This window comes from Leguminivora glycinivorella, chromosome 1 (assembly GCF_023078275.1).
Source record: "Leguminivora glycinivorella isolate SPB_JAAS2020 chromosome 1, LegGlyc_1.1, whole genome shotgun sequence".
In the NCBI taxonomy this organism is placed as follows: Eukaryota; Metazoa; Arthropoda; class Insecta; order Lepidoptera; family Tortricidae; genus Leguminivora; species Leguminivora glycinivorella.
This window is the reverse complement of record NC_062971.1, coordinates 23,010,305-23,029,124: the sequence shown is the minus strand read 5'-3', so window position 1 is coordinate 23,029,124 and position 18,820 is coordinate 23,010,305. Positions and strand designations below refer to the sequence as shown.

The 18,820-nt window shown below is 36.6% G+C and overlaps 1 protein-coding gene across 2 annotated transcripts in view; it reads left to right on the top strand.

The window, feature by feature from the left end:
• Window positions 1-2,316: 2,316 nt before the first annotated feature.
• LOC125231688 (ATP-binding cassette sub-family G member 4-like) overlaps window positions 2,317-18,820 on the top strand; it is a 36,343-nt gene continuing 19,839 nt past the window's right edge. Inside the window, exon 1 of one of the 2 annotated variants that reach the window (XM_048137215.1) lies at window positions 2,317-2,622. In XM_048137215.1, coding sequence (XP_047993172.1) covers window positions 2,526-2,622 — 97 coding nt within the window. In that variant the 5' untranslated portion in view covers window positions 2,317-2,525. Of the gene's footprint in view, window positions 2,623-4,213; window positions 4,400-18,820 lie in introns of those variants that run through there. The other variant, XM_048137223.1, reaches the window with a different exon arrangement.

The window sequence follows — 18,820 nt, the reverse complement described above, 5'->3', positions numbered from 1 at the left end:
AATAATTACAACCAAGAGCGAAGTCGACGTGAAGCGGCATATAATGAAAAACTGCAATGTTTACAAGTCGTAAACAATATAGTAGGTTGGTGCTCTATTAATATTTTGATACCATAGAAATATTACACATAGAAATATAGTTTCTATACAATTCATCGGTCAACAATGAAGCCAAAACCCGATCGATGTGTGCGTGGAACGCTCCTGTTTTACGCTCACCCCACGCACACATGCATATAAAAAATGTTGCCAGAGAAAAAGGATTTCGCTCGAAGTTGGGATTTTTAAAAAGTCGTTGTACTTGGTTATAATAATTAATTACTAATTTTAGTGCGTATTCCATGGAAATGGTAATGGTTGAAATTAATTTATTTTAAAAATATACATATTGAGTGCCTACACAGATAAATTTCTGGTTGGTTACCTGTTAGGTATATAAAGTAACCAGGTACAACAGGAACCCTTTTGGTATGGTGCGACTCTGGCCGTCTGTCTGTCTGTCACATTTCTAAATATCTTAACAACTGTTCTACTTATGCTATCGATTTGTTTTTACCATCTACGAATTGGGAGTGTTATTAATTATTATAGTGCTATTATGCTATAATTCTTAGCTAGAATTTCGATAAAACAACAAAATGTTTGTCTTTAAACTTAGAAAAATATTTTTTCATTTCAAAATGTATTTCATTAAATATACATACAAAGAACCTAAAATTGTTGTTACTTATATTTTAAACATCATTTGGCGGAAAAAAAATCATTGGACTGGCAACATTTATAAGAAATGGCGAACGACGAAAATTTCAATTTTAGTATTTACTATTTCGTAAAAATATCACCTTAAACTCTATACTTTCACGTGGAATGTAATATCGGGCGGTTTCTTTTAATTATATGTTGTGTTATAACATCCATTCTCGACACAAACTACCATATTACTCGCAAATTAATTTTTTTCGGGAGATGTTTCTAGAACGACTTTAAATTGAGTACTGCGAGGGCCGTTCGGACACAATCACACAAGTGCGAAAAAAATTCGCACTTGGCATGGCTGCACTAGGATGTTCGGAAACACTATCTAGTGTTATAATTAATCTGAGTTTGATACTTTAAGTGCTAGTTCTAACATTTGCCTATAACTTTGATTAAATATGTGAATATAATAAAACTTAAATCTCATAAACAGGAAAAGAGTCTAAAGACAAGGAGAAACTCGAAGCTCATAAAAATATTGGAACGTAACGACTTACTTACGAAAAACCAATATTTAGAAGAAATCAGTGAAGTGACTGGTCAGTAGTAATTTGATATAAAAATATAAAAAATAAAATAAATAATATAATTTAGCCTATATACGTTCCACTGCTGGGCACAGGCCTCCTCTCAAGTCTGAGAGGGCTCGGGCTATATAGTCTCCACGCTAGCCCAATGCGGGTTGGAGACTTCACATAAATCTTTGAATTTCTTCGCTGATGTATGCAGGTTTCCTCACGAGGTTTTCCTTCACCGTAAAGCTAGTGGTACATATTAAATGATATTTCGTACGTAAGTTCCGAAAAACTCATTGGTACGAGCCAGGATATGAACCCGCGACCTCCGGATTGAAAGTCGGGCGTCATATCCACTCGGCTACCACTGCTTATATGGCAATAAAAATATAAAATATATAAAAATATCTTGGTGAAACATGTCTATATATGAGCGGCAAAAATGTCGATAGTGCATTTTCTTTACCTACCTACTTAACATATTAAACAGACATTTGAAATAAAACTCTTTTAAATGGATTAATCGCGTATATTAACATCATGACCTACGTTTCGAGCCCTTTACAGCACTCGTCTTCACAGGGTCTACCCCTAAGACAGACATTTGAACCTTAAAAAATGTCAATTACCACCATTAATTGGAAATTTGTGAAACTACTTTTTTTTATACATTACTACTACTTGTAATACACGTTAATTATTAATATTTAAATGCCAATAACCATCGTAAAACTTTTAGGTTAATACGTCAAATGCTAACAGATTTTGTCAAATTTCTGTACATATATTAGCAATTTCTATTGATTTTCAATATAAGTGTGCACAGAAAACAAAAATATTTTCTAGTATCAAAACTATATCTCCTACTATACCAAGTGTGACCAGCCCTAGATTTTTTGAATTTCCCGCCAAAAGTTGGGGCAATATTTCATTAGCCACACTCTACTATCTTTTCATTATCAATTTTAATTCGTCAAAATTTTACTAACAGATAACGCGTGTAAGGCTACATATATCTTTGCGATAGTGGGTTTAAATGCAAGTACCTACAAGTGAAAGGCTAGCAGTTCTCGCAGTGTGTAAGTGGGACTGGTCGCGTCTGTTGGACTGTAGCTAGTGTCGTGATGCGCGTACGCTGCGCCGCTGCCGCAGTCACTCACAAGTCTCACAACTGAACGATTATTCAATTCCACAAGCGCAGAGTAACCAGCATCGTCCGGTCAGAGGATACTTAAACGTGAATATTTCGCAACAATGGACGTTGAAGCTGGCAAAGACAATATTAGCGTCGAGGACTCGAATCTCGTTGTGTTCTTAGACAGTACATTTACTAGAGTACATTCAACCTTTGGTAAGTGTATTTTTTTTTAAACTGACTTAGTTTATTATTTTTATAGGTCCTTGGTAATATTCCATTAAACTGCAATATTATTAGTAATTACCCTAATTAGTTAAATACTTAAAATCGAATTACTTAATCCATTTTCTTATTAGTTTAGATAACTTAGTATGATAACTTTTCGCGGCAAAACACCTTGCCGCCAATTGCCGAAACAATCACATTAGTAGGTACCTACATTTTTAATTGTATTATTTTTAAAAGAATTCAAATAATTTTTAAGAAAAAAAAACCGTCGCCTTTCGGGTTCTGGTGAAAGCTACTTGCGAATGTTGGATTGTGTAGAAATGTGTAGGTATTTTTTAAAACTGCTTTTAATGCTTTAATTATTAGATGGAAACACAAATGAATATACGTATAACGTTAAGGTTTGAGGAGTTTCCTCAATTCCTCATGAATCCGATTATAAGAAATCGAAGCTTGACAAACTTTGACTTGAAAACTCAATATGCTTAACAAACATAACTAAATAAATGTCACTGTTCTGTACCTACAAAAATACCAAAGTCACTATGAGTGTGCCGTTCAGATTTGAGGAGTTCGGTTCTGACCATCATCAGCAGTTCCACTGCACCAAATATCACTGTTCTGGACGTAAGTGCATGCTGTTCTTATAAGAATACCAAAGTAACTATAAGTGTGCCGTTCCGATTTGAGGAGTTTGGTTCTGACGTAAGTTAATTAATTTTTTAACGTTTTTAATAAAAAAAACTTTTTAAATTTTAACTTTTAATTTAATCACCCTTGAAGATACACTTCAAATTAATACGAAATTTTACATAAAATATTATCTTTCAAATAAAGTAAAAATTATCGAAATCGGTTAACATTATAAAGAATTATCCCTAAAAAACCAACATACCATGCAGGTCGCGCAAATTAGTTAGTAAATTCACCGAGAGATGGCGTTATACCTAGTCACGTCTTTTAAGTTACATTAAGAAACATAAGATTATTTTAACTGTTGAAAGTTTGTACGGATACGGAACCCTCGGTGGGCGAGTTCGACTCGCACTTGGCCGGTTTTTTTAAGAATATTACGTTACTGCGTGGGTGCGCGGGAAGCCGGCCGGGGCTGGCTTTGGGGAATAGACTTTTATGTAGCGTTTTAAAGATCTATTCACGACCCTGTAAATGACGAATAACAGTACAAACAATACATATTTTTTATTTCTACCTATTTGACTTTGTTTACATTTCTAAAAGTCACAAATAGGGGACTTTACAACGATAAAAGCTCCTTGGACGGTAGAGAAACATAAGAGAATGAAATCTAGAACTATTTGAGGAATGACGTTATTGTTGGCTCTAATTAACACGCATACTTAATGTGTATAGTAAACACCGCGAATATTTTGCAATAACAATAGGCAATAACAACTTCTACATGGCAAATATAGAGGTACATATACATGAATGTGATCTAGAGAACCCGTAACAATGTTGTATACCTATATGTTACAATAGCACATGTGCGACTTAGTAAAGCGATAAACACAGACAAGCTTGATAGTGTGCTGTTTGGACCTCTGTATATGCATCAGTCCCACGCGAATGTTGGCCGCGCACACGCCCGGCGTCGCACTACAATAACTGACACGGACGTAGCGATATCATAGCCCAGTTAGCCCCTCAGTTATGGAATTTGTCCAAATAAATAATTTGTGCGAAACGGAAAATAACAATGCAACGGTCTTTTTGGATATTACAGTGATTGGAACGATTAGAAGTTAGTATGTATAATTTATTCGCGTAACTTGAATGGAAAATATTCCGTTTAACGGAAAAAGTTTAACTGTACCTATGTGTATTCTTACGTAATATAAGATCTAGGTACAATTTATTATTTATTTCTTAAGTACCAAGTACCTTGTATCTGAATTATATATTTAATACAAACTGACTTATGCCGGAAGTGATTACACTGATTACTTATAGATACGCGATTATTTCATAATAATCGTAATACTTAGTTCTAATCCAACAGATATTAGAAAGTTTTCTTTATTTTAGATTTTATAGTAATTTTATTTAGTATTTATTGTAATGTTATTTTTGACTTTATGAATTATAAATAGTATCAACTAAATAAGTTGTACCTCGATCATACAGTTAACCAAACTAGTTTGACAACTCATAATAAATACTATGCAAAGTAAAAATACAACTTTGCAATTTTTTTTTAATGTCGCTATTTTTGGCACGGTGTCATTTCAAACATAGGCAAAGACAATTAGGTACACTCTTCGTGTCTATACGCTACGAGTAAGTAGCTTATTAGTACCAAAATCTCATAGAAGGATTAGTATTATTATCATTTTCCTAGTTCTTTCCGATCCCGATTCACTGTAGCACGTAAAAAGGTTGATGATACTATACCTCATTTTTTTAGCATTAAGGATCATTAAGTATAAGGACAAAAAAACCTGGTCTAAATTTAGACATGTGCATAATTTTGTATTATTTTTTTTTTTTTTATGGACTTGAGGGCGGTGTTGCCCAAAGCCAATTATTAATATTATGTTCCGAGAGTATGATCTGAAGGTATTGGGAAGCACTATATGATATAAGGAGGTCAGGGTGGCTAGCCGAATGGCACAATCGCTCACGAAACGCTCACGAAACGAAGCGCTAGTAGATATCTATCTCTATCGCGCTTGCGTATTGGCGCGACAGAGCCAGCGGCGTATCGCTTTCGTTTGGCGTCGGAGAAATGCCATTCGGCTACGGGGCCTGATATTTTATTTTTATTTTAGGGAGTTTATGGTACTTTCATTAAAGTCTAGCAAATACATTTGGGACAACCCCTATCTGGCTTATTTTGCGAATATTCCAATGACTTTTTGTACGATTTCAACAAACAAAGGTTAATATGCTGCCAAAATATATTCTTTAAGAATCCTCTTCTTGGTTGTTCAATTGGGCACTTGCAGAATAAATGCGGTGAATTTATATAATTTAAAAAAAAAGCATTTTTGAGCAACGTTTCGGATTGCCGTAAATTTTTGATGCAAGCAGGATGAGAGAAACAGAAAAAAAAATTAGCCGTAGGCCAAAGTCTAATATACATTCATGGTGTTTGAACAGTCATTAAGCCAGATTGATATAAACACTGTATGATAGATAAATTCGGAGTTAGCGTAAGCGCCATGCCACCTTCTCTAAATGGCCGCCATACACAGATACTAAACTTTATTTTTTTTAAATAACAGTGGCTAGACTACGTCCAGGCAGGCAATTATGGTCGCGCGATAAATGATAAAACATCTGGCCGTCCCTATCGCACTGACGGCCTGATATTTTATCGTCTATCGCGCGACCATGCTACCCGTGCAGCACGGGAAGCATGGTCGCGCGATAAATGATAAAACATCAGGCCGTCCCTATCGCACTTACAAATAGTACGATAGGGACGGCCTGCTATTTTATCGTCTATCGCGCGACCATGCTTCCCGTGCAGATATTCAGCTTTATGGATCATGTGTAGTTGAGGTTCGCACCGTACAATTTTTTTTCGCAATCGTATCGCCTTGTACGCAGTTTGTGAATTTTCTAGAAGCATTTGTCCGAAGTCGTAATTGGTACTCGAGAGGATTAAGTCAATACTGTCTAAACCATATGCTTTACGTCGAGTTTCTAGGACAAAATGCGTACCTTATTATGTGACTTATTATTATTAAGCCCATGTCTTGTTATAAGAAAAAAATATAATATCAAATAAATACGGCTACTCAAAGTTGTCTTCATACTTAACGATACAGTCTTTAGAGAGAACGTAAAAGCACAACGCACGAGGTCTTTTATGTGAGGCATTTTTGCCACAACTGTCATTCATCAACCGTCATCGTCAGTATCATAAATAGATATTTTAATAAAATACTCTATTGTTTTCTACACTGAAATTATAAAAATATGTTTGATATTTATATATACCTAAATAATTCTTACAATAATACATTTAATTTGAAAGTATTTGTTTTAACCTGTATTATTTAAAATTTCCTAATTTAGTTCTGGAATTAAAACCTAAAGAAGCAGACATTATCGGTTCATTTTATAAGCTGTCAATGTTGTCAATGGTATTTATTTATACATATTAGGCACGTCATTTTTTGTATCAACGTATATGTATAGAATTTTATGATACGAGCGCTTATTTTATTACTTTATTATTAATATTCTATTTTGTGCTGTGTGTTTGGTGGCATACAAACTGCAATGGATCAGCCAGAGGCAGGCCCAAGTGGCTTGCAAAACCGTCACGTAGTCCCCTGAATATTAGATTCTCGAATAAATAAATAAATTATCACTGCAATTTTGCTTAGCAAATAATCTAATAATGCGGATGATATACCTACCTACACCAGCCGGCGTATCATGCTGCCAATTTTATCACTGAAGCTAGGAACACACTACGCGGACGTCCGTCGTAAATCGACCGCGGACGGGAATCTGGACAATGGAAATACACATAACCGTGCAAACTATCGGTCGACGGACGCGGACGTGGCCTTGAGCGCACGGACGTCCGATCGAAATCTGGCTCTCTGGATGTTTTGTTCCGTGCACACTGATAGGTCGCGGTCGCGGTCGTTTTACGACGGACGTCCGCGTAGTATGTTCCTAGCTTTATCCACGTGGATAAGACATCTGTCACTCTCACACTGACATAGTTGCTAAAGCGTGACGGATGCTTTATCCACGTGGATAAGTGATAAAATTGGCAGCATGATACGCCGGCTGGTGCAATTAAAAAAATCTAAAAATAACTAATATTGACCTGTTATGTTCTCGTTCTGGTTAAAATTCTTAACATTTATAATATTTGTGTTAAGAAGATAGGTTGACGACGGCTTTTTTGTTTGCCAAATTTCTTATTCTTAAAAAAACGAGGTATAAATACGTAGGTATGTATAATATATATTTTTTCTACTCCCGAACTGTTATTCGTCATTTACAGGGTCGTGCATAGATCTTTAAAACCCTACATAAAGGTCTATTCCACAAAGCCAGCGTCCGCCGGTTTTCCGCGCATGCGCGCAGTATCGAAAAAACTGAAAACGCATTGTTTGGCTCTGTAACCATGGCAACGCCTTATAACGACACTGCGCGAGGCTGCGCAGCCGAGCTGACAGTGCAAACCTTTGCGTCAAAATACAGGAAACAGTGTGAATTTCACGAAAGTTATTCAAGAAAACTATTAAAGGTCGTAGAAAAAGTATTGTATGCAACGGTGTTTAACTGAGTCAAAATATACTCGTGGCGTCTCAATAACAATTTTCGGCTTCGCCTCAAATTGTTACCCATGCCACTCGTCTTTTTTGACCTCCTTTAAACACCTGTTGCATAAAATACTATTACAGTGGGGCGTTTTTATACTTATGTCGTTTGTACTCTTCTAAATATAATTGAAGAATACAAAAAAACATGTATTTTTAGCCGTCGCCTCAAATCTCTCAAGAAGGACGGTTCTCAAGTCGTCTGTATTCTCCGTCGTTACTGGACCGATTTTGAAAACTTTTTTAGGGTTCCGTACCTCAAAGAGGAAAAACGGAACCCTTATAGGATCACTCGCGTGTCTGTCTGTCCCTCTGTCACAGCCGATTTCTCCGAAAGTACTGGACCGATTTACTTGAAATTTGGCACACATATGTAAACCTGTGGCCCAAAGACGGACATGTAATTTAATTAAATGAAATTTAATCACAGGGGCCACTTTTGGGGGTAACATTGAAAATTAAAAATCAAAGTTATTAAAACTATATTGTGTTACATATCAAATGAAAGAGCATTTTATAAGCATTTGAAGTATATTTTTTTTATTTTTTTTTATTTTGGTAATTTAGAAGTAATTTAAGAAAATACGCAAAAAATGACCATTCCCCCCCCTTATCTCCGAAATTACTTAGCGTAAAATTTTCAAAAAAATACACAGGATAGCCCTCTACCTGTAGATTACAGGAAAACCTATTAGAAATCTACAGTCAAGCGTAAGTCGGACTTAAGAGAAAAAAACTCAGATTACGAATTTCACTCACTGCCGCTGCAAGTAGTTACTAAACGTCTTAAAATGTTGTAATCGCGTTGGACAGGTATAAAGAAATTAATTTCGGTTTCGTTTGTTATAGAAATTGTTAAAAAGAAAAAATCATTTTCCAAAATGACTTAAGTTCCTACTAAAAAAGAGGCGCTTAAGACCGTTTAGAACTTCACTGACCATAATATTGCCCACATAGGTCCAAAAAAAGGTGTATATATACGAAAACAAAAAAATTGTGCCACCGACAACCAAAATCAGAAGTCCATTTTGCTCTATCTCTTATCGTTTCCGAAATATACGCGAAATCTAAGTACGAAATTTAATGTACGTTGCCATTACATTTCGTCAGGCGCTCATGACCTGTTTGTATGGAAATGTCGAAATCCGACTCGCACTTGACCAATTTTCATAGAAAGTTGTGTTTTATTATAGTTTTGAAGGAAGTTTCTTGTTTTTAACCACCAACGCAAAAACGACGGAGTGTTTTATAATAATTTAAGGTTTGACGCTTGACATGTCTGTCTGTGGCATCATAGCTCCCGAACGAATCAATCGATTTTGACTTAGTTTTTAATGTTTAAGGTGAATTCGACGACAGTTTTTTTTGTACCACGTAGGTGGGAAACAGGCATACGGTCTGCCTGATGGAAAGCGGTCACTGTAACCTATGGACGCCTGCCACTCAAGGAGTGGCACATGTGCGTTGCCGACTCATTAGAAACTTGTACAAACCTGTAGGTACTTAGAAGGGGCCTGGGTGCCGACGACTCAAAGGACAATCTATTCTCCTAATTAGTTCCGTAGGTCCTCCTCGTTGAGCTCTGGCTGCCTTACTCACCGGCAGGAACAATGAGTTTACGCTCTGTCTTGCGTGAGCGACGGGCGACGCGACGCGATGCGACGGCGATGGCTCAAGGTCATCGCGTATCCATCGCGCGAAACTTCGGCACTAGCATTTGGTGATTAGAATCAGAAGATTCGCCGTCTTTCACAATGTGCAAATGGTCTAGCGGGTTTGACTTCTAGGTGGAACCGTTTGCGCCATGAGTGTCGTGAGTTCGAATCTCGGCTCACGCAATCTTTTTGCATTTTTATTTACTTTTTTCTTTTATGTTCTACTAGCTTTTGCCCGCGGCTTCTCTTGAAAAACGGACAAACAAACAGACACACACACACTTTCCAGTTTAATCAGTATGGATTATTTGATTTTATTTACCTGCTTATTTCTTTCTCTAAGATTCTACTTTCTTATTTTTTTTTTAAGAACTCCGGGTTTTATACTAACAAGGAAAGTTTTAAGTAGCACACAATAATACTGCATTTTGTTTTTATTAACTTAATGTTTATTTTAATCCATACTAATATTATAAACGGGAAAGTGTGTGTGTGTCTATTTATTTGTCCGTCCTTCACGGCAAAACTGAGCGACGAATTAACGTATACTATTTACTTATAACGAATGCTATTTACTTAATGATGAAATGAAAAAATGTCATACAGTGTAACCCAGTGTTTTTTAATGCTGCCATCTAGTGTCGACTGGCATAACCACTACACTAAGAGCCCTTATTCCTTAGAGCGTTCATCAATTTCGTGAAATAGCCATTGATAGATGGCGTTGGCGCTCGGTACGCGAGCCACCGGTAACGCAACACACAGGCAAGAATGATCTTGATAGTTTTGAATTTAATTGCTAGTAACAATTCTTTTGGTTTCATGTGTTAACTTTTTTGTAAAGTTTACAAGAGATAAGAATATATTATTATTATATGGTACCTACTAATTGTAAGTAACTTAAAATAAACAGTTTCAAAGAGCTGAGCTGTGTGCAAAAAATTACATGTGTTATTGGCCCGGCTAATGAGATCAAACATGGTCGAGTTACGATAAGTAGAATAGCAGTTCTGTTATTCATTTCCTGACTCGATCATGTGACCTTGGACATCATCGAGATCGACGCTGCTCATCAGTCCAAATGTAATAAGCCCAAACATAGTGGAGTTATAATGAGTAAAATAGCAGTTTTGTTGACCATATCCTGACTCCACCATGAAAACCAGAACCTCATCCTGGGGGCCGGTTTTTGAATCTCACATATGGGATTTGTCACTAAAATACCGGTTGAAAACAGTGAATTGCTTAGTATTTTCAGTGACAATTTTCTGAATTCGAACGCGTGAGACTCAAAAATCGGTCCCCTCCCCTGGTCCCGAAATATAATAATAATTCAAACTCTCATCAGATTTCAAGTAAAATTTCTTGGATAAAATTGCATGTGTAAAAATCAGGCGGACCGTATGCCTGTTTGCCACCAACAGGATCAAAATTTGTTTAGTCGCAGTACCTATACAGCACTTCTCAGAACTATCTAGCTGCTTACGCTTACGAGAGCACGGTGCGCCGGACTATCGAACGTAGGTCCACTGTCTATGAGCGCTGGGCGCAGACTGAACTGAGCAGTGAGCGGGCCCGTGTCAGCAGTGTATTTTATTCGAATTTTATGTGCTTTAAAATAATAGTACATTACGATACAAGTACGTAAAAAAGGAAGTTCGAAACGAGTGGCGATAAATTAAAACACGACCGAAGGGAGTGTTTTAAATCGACACGAGTTACGAATTTCCTTTTCGCACGTGTATCGTACGACGTTTTTCAGTACAGATGAGCCTCCGAAGTTTCGACCTGGCATATAATGAACCACTTCTCGCACTAGTGCGTAAAAAAAACACCATCTGTACTGAAAAATATCTATCGACACAAAGGTATGTCTTATATGTATGTTTTTTTTATATGGCAACAAGAAGTTCTGGTTTAGGATAATATTATTATTTAAGAGTTACAATAAATGCAGGAATCGCAGGAATTACAATGAACGCCCCTTAAAGAGTAGTCTAATTATATTTTTTTTGTATGGATGGGTACCTTTCCTTGTTAGTATAAAAGCCGGAGTTATTAAAAATAAAATAAAAATAAGAATGTAGATTCTTACAGAATGAAAAAAGTAAACAATCAAATAATAGAAAATAAAAGAAACAAAAATAAAACTGCAAAAGCACGCCTCAGCCGAGGTTCGAACTCACACCGCTGGCGCAGCGTCCAGACGTCGAAACCGCTAGGCTACGAGCCCGTTGTAATAACTAGTTAATTTTGTGATCCTATTCACCAAAGTCAAGTGCTAGTAGGTACATATATCGTAAGGTCATCGCACTAGTGTTTCATATTTTTAGTTCACACTTAAATTTTAATATTTTACGCAGACAATCTCGTATCACCGTGCACATAATCAAAGGCTGTCAATACAAGTTACAAAAGTTGTAATTTCCTTACTTTTTAGGCACATTACTCCTTTGGTCAACTTATGTTAATTTGAATATTTTGAATTTTTATTATAAGAAAATATAAAGAATGAAATGTGAGACTAGTAATCAATCGTTATTTCTCTAGTCCGACCTCTCTACGTATTGAATTTGCTTCTAAAAATCAAATAGCTTGATCGCGCGCCCATCGCCATCGCATCGCGTCGCATCGCCGTCGCGGACCGTCGCGGGCCGTCGCTTACGCAAGACACTCCCATATGAACACAGCGGTTTGATCACATCGCGTCGCTTAACATTCGCATGTTCATCGCTAGTTCGTCGCGTCGCATCGCCGTCGCGTTCCGTCGCCCACCTAAGACAAGTCCATAGAGATAGAAGGTTTGATTTCGTCGCATCGCATCGCGTCGCCGTCGCGGGTTCGTCGCTCACGCAAGACGCGGCGTAAGAAGAAGTATTGCATAGATTTCATCGAGGGAACCGGCCCCTTCCCCTTCTCTTTGTGGGGAGTAGTCACGTGCGATTTCATGACTATTGGGATAAATCGGATCAGTTTGACCCAAGGAACAATTTTGCCAAGCAGCATCGCCACAGGCAAAAGTGCAAAGTCGCTGGCCTTACTTATCCTACTGGTCACCAAACACAAATATGGCAAAGGTAAAATGAGCATAGTTTGAAAATTATAAGTTCTAGCTATATACTTCCAAAGACAGTATTGTAGAGAATTTTATAGAGAATATACTTCTCTTAGACGTTATTGTTGTAGCTTTTACGGTTTTCATGGAAATATAAAAAAACTGAAAACAGGGATACAAAAGTGGGGAGGAGGGGAAACATTGACACCTCGGCGTGTTTCTACTTCATTTTTTTCTTATAATCCTATAAGCTATATACATGCCAAGTTTCATGTTTTCTGCCAGACGGGACTATAGATGGCATCCACGACTACACATCACGGCTTAAAATGGGACCAGCAAGTAGATAAACTGTGTGATAGTCTGGGCAGTGCGTGCTTTGCCTTAGGTCGAGTTGCAAAGTCTGTGGCTCCAGAAGTAGCCTGGACATCCTATTTCGCCACTGTCCATTCATTAATACAGTACGGTGTGGAGCTCTGGGGACGTTGCGCGTTGTGCTGAATGGAAGAGGGTCTTTCGCTTTAAGAAACGAGCTATCAGGATCGTTACTCAGGTACCTGTAGACACCCCGGCCAAAGAACTCTTTAAAAAATAAGAATCCTGAGACTGCCTGCAATAGTTATCATGCGGGTAGCCATTTATGTAAGAGAGAACTTGGAAGCATACAAAACCATGGGTGGCTGACTCCGCGATTCTATCGCCGCGCTACAAGTACATGTCAGCGGCCGCGAGTTCGCGGCCCATTCATTGGCGACGACCTTCGCGCGGCGAAATAAAATGCAATGTTGGCTGCTCGCGTACGGTCCGTTTGTTAATGAAGGTAATAATTTAGAATGGCGGTATTTTGTGAACATCAAAGGAGTGAGCCTTCTGTACTTGTATATATTCTGTGACAACACTAACAACATGTGTTCCAAGTACAACACTCTAAATGCCGGAAAGTTAGTAGGTATCGACCGTATATTGGCGAAATCCAACAAGTTAACACATGTGATGGACCCTGCCGTCTATAATAAATTGCCGCAATATGTGGTTGAAGTACCTAGAGTGTCGAACTTTAAGTATTGCTTAAAAAATTGGCTGGTCGAGCACCCGTTCTACACTTATGACAATTTTTTTATTACCTAATTAGAAAAATATTTTTGTTAATTTTTTATGTGAATATTGCCTAACTTTTTGTAATTTCAATCTTCTGTCTATTTATTTTCTAAGTATTATTGTTGTATGAATATTATTTTTTTAAATCAAATCTTGAGGTGTAAAATGGCGTTACAAATAAATGAGTATGAGTAGTATTAGATTATTTTGACCATTAAAAGTTTGTACGGAACCCTCGGTGGGCGAGTCCGACTCGCACTTGAGGTACGGAACAGTGACATTTGGTGCAGTGGAACTGCTGATGATGGCCAGAACGGAACTCTTCAAATCTGAACAGCACGCTTATAGTGACTTTGGTATTTTTATAAGAACAGCATGCACTTAAGTCCAGAACAGTGACATTTGGTGCAGTGGAACTGCTGATGATGGTCAGAACCGAACTCCTCAAATCTGAACGGCACGCTTATAGTGACTTTGGTATTTTTATAAGAACAGCATGCACTTTCGTCCAGAACAGTAACATTTGGTGCAGTGGAACTGCTGATGATGGTCAGAACCGAACTCCTCAAATCTGAACGGCACACTTATAGTGACTTTGGTATTTTTATAAGAACAGTATGCACTTACGTCCAGAATAGTGACATTTGGTGCAGTGGAACTGCTGATGATGGTCAGAACCGAACTCCTCAAATCTGAACGGCACGCGTATAGTGACTTTGGTATTTTTATAAGAACAGCATGCACTTTCGTCCAGAACAGTAACATTTGGTGCAGTGGAACTGCTGATGATGGTCAGAACCGAACTCCTCAAATCTGAACGGCACACTTATAGTGACTTTGGTATTTTTATAAGAACAGCATGCACTTACGTCCAGAATAGTGACATTTGGTGCAGTGGAACTGCTGATGATGGTCAGAACCGAACTCCTCAAATCTGAACGGCACGCGTATAGTGACTTTGGTATTTTTATAAGAACAGCATGCACTTTCATCCAGAACAGTGACATCTGGTGCAGTGGAACTGCTGATGATGGTCAGAACCAAACTCCTCAAATCTGAACGGCACACTTATAGTGACTTTGGTATTTTTATAAGAACAGCATGCACTTTCGTCCAGAACAGTGATATTTGGTGCAGTGGAACTGCTGATGATGGTCAGAACCGAACTCTTCAAATCTGAACGGCACTGTCATAGTGACTTTGGTATTTTTATAAGAACAGCATGCATTTAAGTTCAGAACAGTGACATTTATTTAGTTATGTTTGTTAAGCATATTGAGTTTTCAAGTCAAATTTTGTCAAGATTTGATTTCTTATAATCGGATTCATGACGAATTGAGGAAACTCCTCAAACCTTAACGTTATACGTATATTCATTTGTGTTGCCATCAAATAATTAAAGCATTAAAAGCAGCATCAAAAATACCGACACATTTCTACATAATCCAACATTCGCAAGTAGCTTTCACCAGAAACCCAAAGGCGGCGGTTTTTTTCTTAAAAATTATAAATTATTTATACTTATTTGTTTTAAAAGGGGGAAAAGGTCTTTAACCGCACGTTCCTGTCAATATTGGAAGGTGCGGTTAAAGAACTTTTCCCCCTTGTAAAACAAAACATGTTTTTTTGTATTCTTCAATTATATTTAGAAGAGTACAAACGACATAAGTATAAAAACGGCCACTGTAAAATATATATTATACATACGTACATATTTATACCCGAGCAAGCGAAAGATTCTACCATTGAACCGCGAGCGTAGCGAGTATGAAAATAAAATCAGTATGTTGAGTGATGGATTAGTATTAATATAAAAGAAAATTAATTTAAGTATTCTTGAAAATTCCTCACATTTATAAAAAGATAGACAAACGTAACGTGTTGTAATAGTACCTAGAACTGAATGCAGCAAAAGATAGCAGTAAGATAATTTTATTTTTCTGTCCTCAAATAAACATTAAATATTAAAGTTAGTGTCAAGTGTCTGACGGCACATGTCAAAAAAAAAACATTTGGTAGTGGTAAGGATGTCATACACGTGTTCAGTATTTTTTTTTTTAATAATTCGATAACCGTAAAATTTATGACAAGTTTCTTAAAGAAATTACCTAATTGTATTTGACGTAAAGAACCTTCGCTTAAAGTTAACGAAATTAAATAAAAACACGGTGTATAATAAACAATACCTGGTGTAGGTGTAGGTACTTATGAGGCTGAGTTTGAGGTTAGCAACACGAATGTGCATCAAAAACATGGCAAGGTTAAAGAGCCAAAAACCAATGAAGTTAACTTACGATTGGCAACAAATACTGGTGTAAAAAAAGAATTTTCCCCTCACTAGCTCGGAAACACGTGTTTTGTCCTTTAATACCAGCGGGTAAAAACGCATTTTATCCACTAGTGGGTAAAGTAATTTGACCTTGAATAAAGTCAAATTAACTGCTTTAAAATTGATAAAAGTAGGTGAATCTAGTAATAAAGATGATTTACCACCTGTGGAACTACTGGAAGCAGTGATAAACACATTTTTTGCGTTGTAGTTTCCTCGCTATTAGTGAGGGGAAAAGTTTTGTGTTACACTCGGGTGCAAATGTATTTTACTTCTCGTGTGTTAAAAAACTCGCAAGTTCAGGATTCTATTCTCGAACCACTCGCTTCGCTCGTGGTTCAACTATAGAATCCTTTCACTTGCTCGTTTTTCAATTCCACACTCGGCGTTAAAATACAACTTTGCCCCCTTGTATAACAAATAACTATTAATCCGTATAATACCTAAATAATATTCGAATAATCAATCGATTGGAAAAAAATTGCTTGAAATTAGTCAACGATTAATTTAATCGATGCTATTTGATGAAAGGTAAGTAATGGTCCGTTTCATCACCCATAATTCGTTTTTTTCATCTCTATTAAGTATTATATATGTAGGTAAATAAATAAGTACCTATACTATTTGTACTTATACAATATACAGTAAAACCTGGATAATTGCAATCTCAAGGGACCGGCATTCGTTAGTCAAGTCAAGATACAAGATACAAAGTATTTATTTGCCAGAATACAGTGGGTGCATAGATGGTAACATACAATCAGTGGTACAGTGTACTCTACTCACAACTGAGCATGCAAAAATTACAAAAATAATCCATTATTTCGTGCAATTAAATTTGAACTACATAAACATACAATATATAGACAATACTTACATTAAAACAATAATTAATTACATAATTTTGGCTGGATAAATTATTCTTGACTAAAGCTAGCACACAATTTTTTAAATTATTCCTCATTATCATTTTCATCAGTATTGAAGAACTCGTTTATGGAGTAAAAACATTTATTTAATAGCCAATCTGTCAATAATTTCTTTAAATGTTTAGGTGAACAGGTTTTGAAGCCACTTGGTAACTAACAGTTTATTAATTTAAGTAGGTAGGGGTTAATTATCGAGCTTTGCGGCCTTTACGTTGTTTAAATTATAGAGGTTCTCAAGTTCTCATACTTCTCATTAATAGTGGTCACGTGCTGCCAAAATGTATTTTATGGAGGTGCTAAAAAAACATCTTTTCGCACATTTATCTCTTTTCGCACAGACCATAGTCACACATATGTAGCCTATGTAGGTACTTATAAAGTTTTTCATCACATTTGCTGTTTAAAGGTCTCATTGCATCTACGTGTACTGAAGAATAATGTACCATTTTGTTCCCAAGGGAGTTATGGATTTAGTTTTAAAAATTAATACTATCCGTACAGTACGACTTTAGGCAAAGGATCTTTCAATCAGCCAAGGATTTTTGTTGCACTACCACACTTTGACTATTAAGCTATAAAAAAAACCGGTGAAGTGCAAGTCGGACTCGCTCACCGAGGGTTCCGTACAAACGTTCAATAGTTGAATCATCAAAATGTTATTCATAGAACTCTACAGACTTGACTAAATCCTTCAAGACTCAATTTCCCACATAACAAGTAATATTTTAATATACAATTTTATTGTTAGACAACGTCCAAATAAAATTGAGACTATTCGACTTCAATAGGTAGTTTACGACTTACGACATGTGGCAAGGACGCTCCTGAACCGACCTCATTATATCAGGAAAAACGCGATGTAGGAAATGAGCGTTCAACGTACAGCGACATCTATCTGCAAATTGACTAAACTAATGTGCGCGAGCTAGTATGGAAGATGATTTTTAAAATTAAGTTGATCAATTCATTTAATTTATATGCAGTATTTTAGTGCTTATTTGTGCTCAAAAAGCATTTGTAATAAAAAACAATGGATTTTTATGAAGAATCCGATATAGGTGAAGATAGACTACTGGTCGCTGTTGAAGGTTTTGCCTTGTGATTTTTTCCTGCGTGTTTTCCTCTCAAATATGATGAAAAACATTGTCTGTAACTCAGGAGGTAAGGATTTTGAAAGCTCGTGTCTATAACTCTCTCCACCCTGCGGCTGTCGCGAGTTATACACTCGTTGTCAAAATCCCCCTTACCTCCCTTGTTGCACAATGTACTATTATTTGAGTGCAAAAACGTAGTGTGTATTTCATTTAAAATCACCTTTTACAAGGAGTGATAGTTACCTACATAATAATTAAAATTATGTTTGTCCAATTAATTAATTGTACAGTTTTAGAATAAAGTTATCATTTACATCAAAATGTACTTATGTTCTGCTTGTTTTTCTAAATTATTAAAATATTATACCAACCCTATGTAACCCGTATTCCGCAAATAAATTCATTTCATTTCATTAAATTACAGAGGTAGTATGTGGGTAAAATAAGGGCTAAAGAAAGAGGAGTTTTGTGGTTACTTGTTATACACCGTGTTTCACTTAACACTAAAAACCTGAAAACAGTTTGTTCAGAATCGAGAGTAGAATCGATTGAGCTATATCTTGATGGGGGTAATATTTTTATTTAAATTAGTATTATTAGTTATTTTTTACGTGCCCATTCTATTGTACTCGTAATACAACATTGTGTATATCGCATTGCTAGAGGTTGTTTACCTTTTTTCAGTATTTAGGGGTATTAATACTGGCCGGT